General features: G+C 37.9%; 1 protein-coding gene across 1 annotated transcript; it reads right to left on the reverse strand.

Moving 5' to 3' along the window:
* Positions 1–363: 363 nt before the first annotated feature.
* On the reverse strand, positions 364–1,504 carry LOC109589318 (uncharacterized). The gene is made up of 3 exons (XM_020005423.1): positions 1,325–1,504; positions 1,196–1,272; positions 364–1,148 (listed from the first exon to the last, which is right to left on the reverse strand). The coding sequence occupies exons 1-3, from the start codon at positions 1,485–1,487 to the stop codon at positions 447–449; spliced, it is 942 nt and encodes a 313-aa protein (XP_019860982.1). The 5' UTR covers positions 1,488–1,504; the 3' UTR covers positions 364–446.
* Positions 1,505–1,556: the final 52 nt, after the last annotated feature.

Consider the following 1,556-nt stretch of genomic DNA (forward strand, 5'->3'; position numbering starts at 1 on the left):
CTTTAGCACTAGCTGATGTGTACAAGAACAGTATAGGCAGCCATTGAACAGCACAACATAAGTGAAGGAATAATAATCAGTATTCTAAGAAAATTCCTCCCACTCAAAGTTTATCAATCCATTTTTTATTGTGTGCCAACATGCACTTGTAGTGATTCCAAGGGGTCTGGACACCATTCTGAATTTAGAGTAACCAGTGACCCCTCACCTGCATGAAGCAAAATATTTCATAGTTTCCCTGTGGAGTAGCAGCTATACTGGATTGTATCTGATACTGGTATAGCACTATAGCTAGTGCATGTAATCATTAATATTTTTCTATACATGCATGCAAGAGCATGCATGCAGTATTGTATCTGTGTGTGAACTTGCATCATGAATATGACTGGATATAAGTATTGTATCAAACTAATTTTCATGCTAAAACAACACACATTCATTAGCTGTTATTTGATGTATAGTTCAAAGATATCCAATGGAGTATGATGAGTCGCTCCTGTTCTACTACTGCAGACTCTCAGCTCAATATCATCAGTGGTTTGTGTATCCAGTGAACGATAGAACCAAGGCATCTTAGAGTTAGCTGGACAGCAGGTAGATTCCTGATCATCACATTGCTGTCCATCCCATAATGGATCAGTAGCAAAGAGAACAGAGAAACCTACACCAGCATCTGCTCCAGACTCACAATAATAATGAGACCCAACGAATGTAGCATTAAGATCTAAACCACCACTGTACCCAGTGCTACATGGACAGGCTTGAGTATCAGTTCTAGCCTCACTGTAGCTTCCTACATATGCCCAGATATGTTTACGAGGATTGCTTCCATGAGTAATGGATACACCATCAATAGTAAAATTTTCAATATCATTTTGAAAATTAAGAAAAGCCCGGGCTCTAAAAGATTGATATCCTCTAACTTGTCCACAGACTTTATTGTATGTTAGTCCGTTAGTTGAGAAAGTAGTTGAAATACAGGTAGAACTGTTAGCTAGTCTACCACACAGTAGGTGATCAATGTTAGTGTAGTTCTTTTGTATTAGTCCAGCAGGACAGGTAGCACCAGACTCAGTCATGTTAAAATATCCTACTCTAGTCCAACCACCTTCTCCATCACAATTGATACCATTCATATCACAGTATACCTGTACAGTATATCAATGATGAATGAATCATAGCAAGTTATACTAACCTCTACTGGGGTCACTCCATCAGGATATATATTGTAGTTACCATTGACAGTGCTATTCAAGTCCTTGCAACTTCTTACTAATGTTATTAATAAAATTTTTAATAAAACAATTGCTGCATAACTGTGTACCTGATTGACAAGGCTTTGGTAGTACACTTGGACAGAAAATGTATCTATTGATGCCATTCCCTTTGATAATAAAACTCCTTCCCAAGTTATCAATAACACAACAGACTCTTAGATATAATGAGAAGGACCCAGAGGTACCTTGATTAGTACAGTCAGTAGACATACAGTAAGATCCACTGGCTGTACTACTAGCATAAAGAAACAGGGACAACAGTAACATCACCTTCATCTT

Source organism: Amphimedon queenslandica, unplaced genomic scaffold (genome assembly GCF_000090795.2).
Source record: "Amphimedon queenslandica unplaced genomic scaffold, v1.1 AMPQUscaffold_11436, whole genome shotgun sequence".
In the NCBI taxonomy this organism is placed as follows: Eukaryota; Metazoa; Porifera; class Demospongiae; order Haplosclerida; family Niphatidae; genus Amphimedon; species Amphimedon queenslandica.

Coding starts and splice junctions, on each gene's coding strand:
- LOC109589318 (XM_020005423.1), bottom strand. CDS start 1,487: ATGTCTACTGACTGTACTAATCAAGGTACCTCTGGGTCCTTCTCATTA. Junction 1,273..1,324: donor ACCAAAGCCTTGTCAATCAG/GTACACAGTTAT, acceptor TAATAACATTAG/TAAGAAGTTGCAAGGACTTG. Junction 1,149..1,195: donor ATGGAGTGACCCCAGTAGAG/GTTAGTATAACT, acceptor TATACTGTACAG/GTATACTGTGATATGAATGG.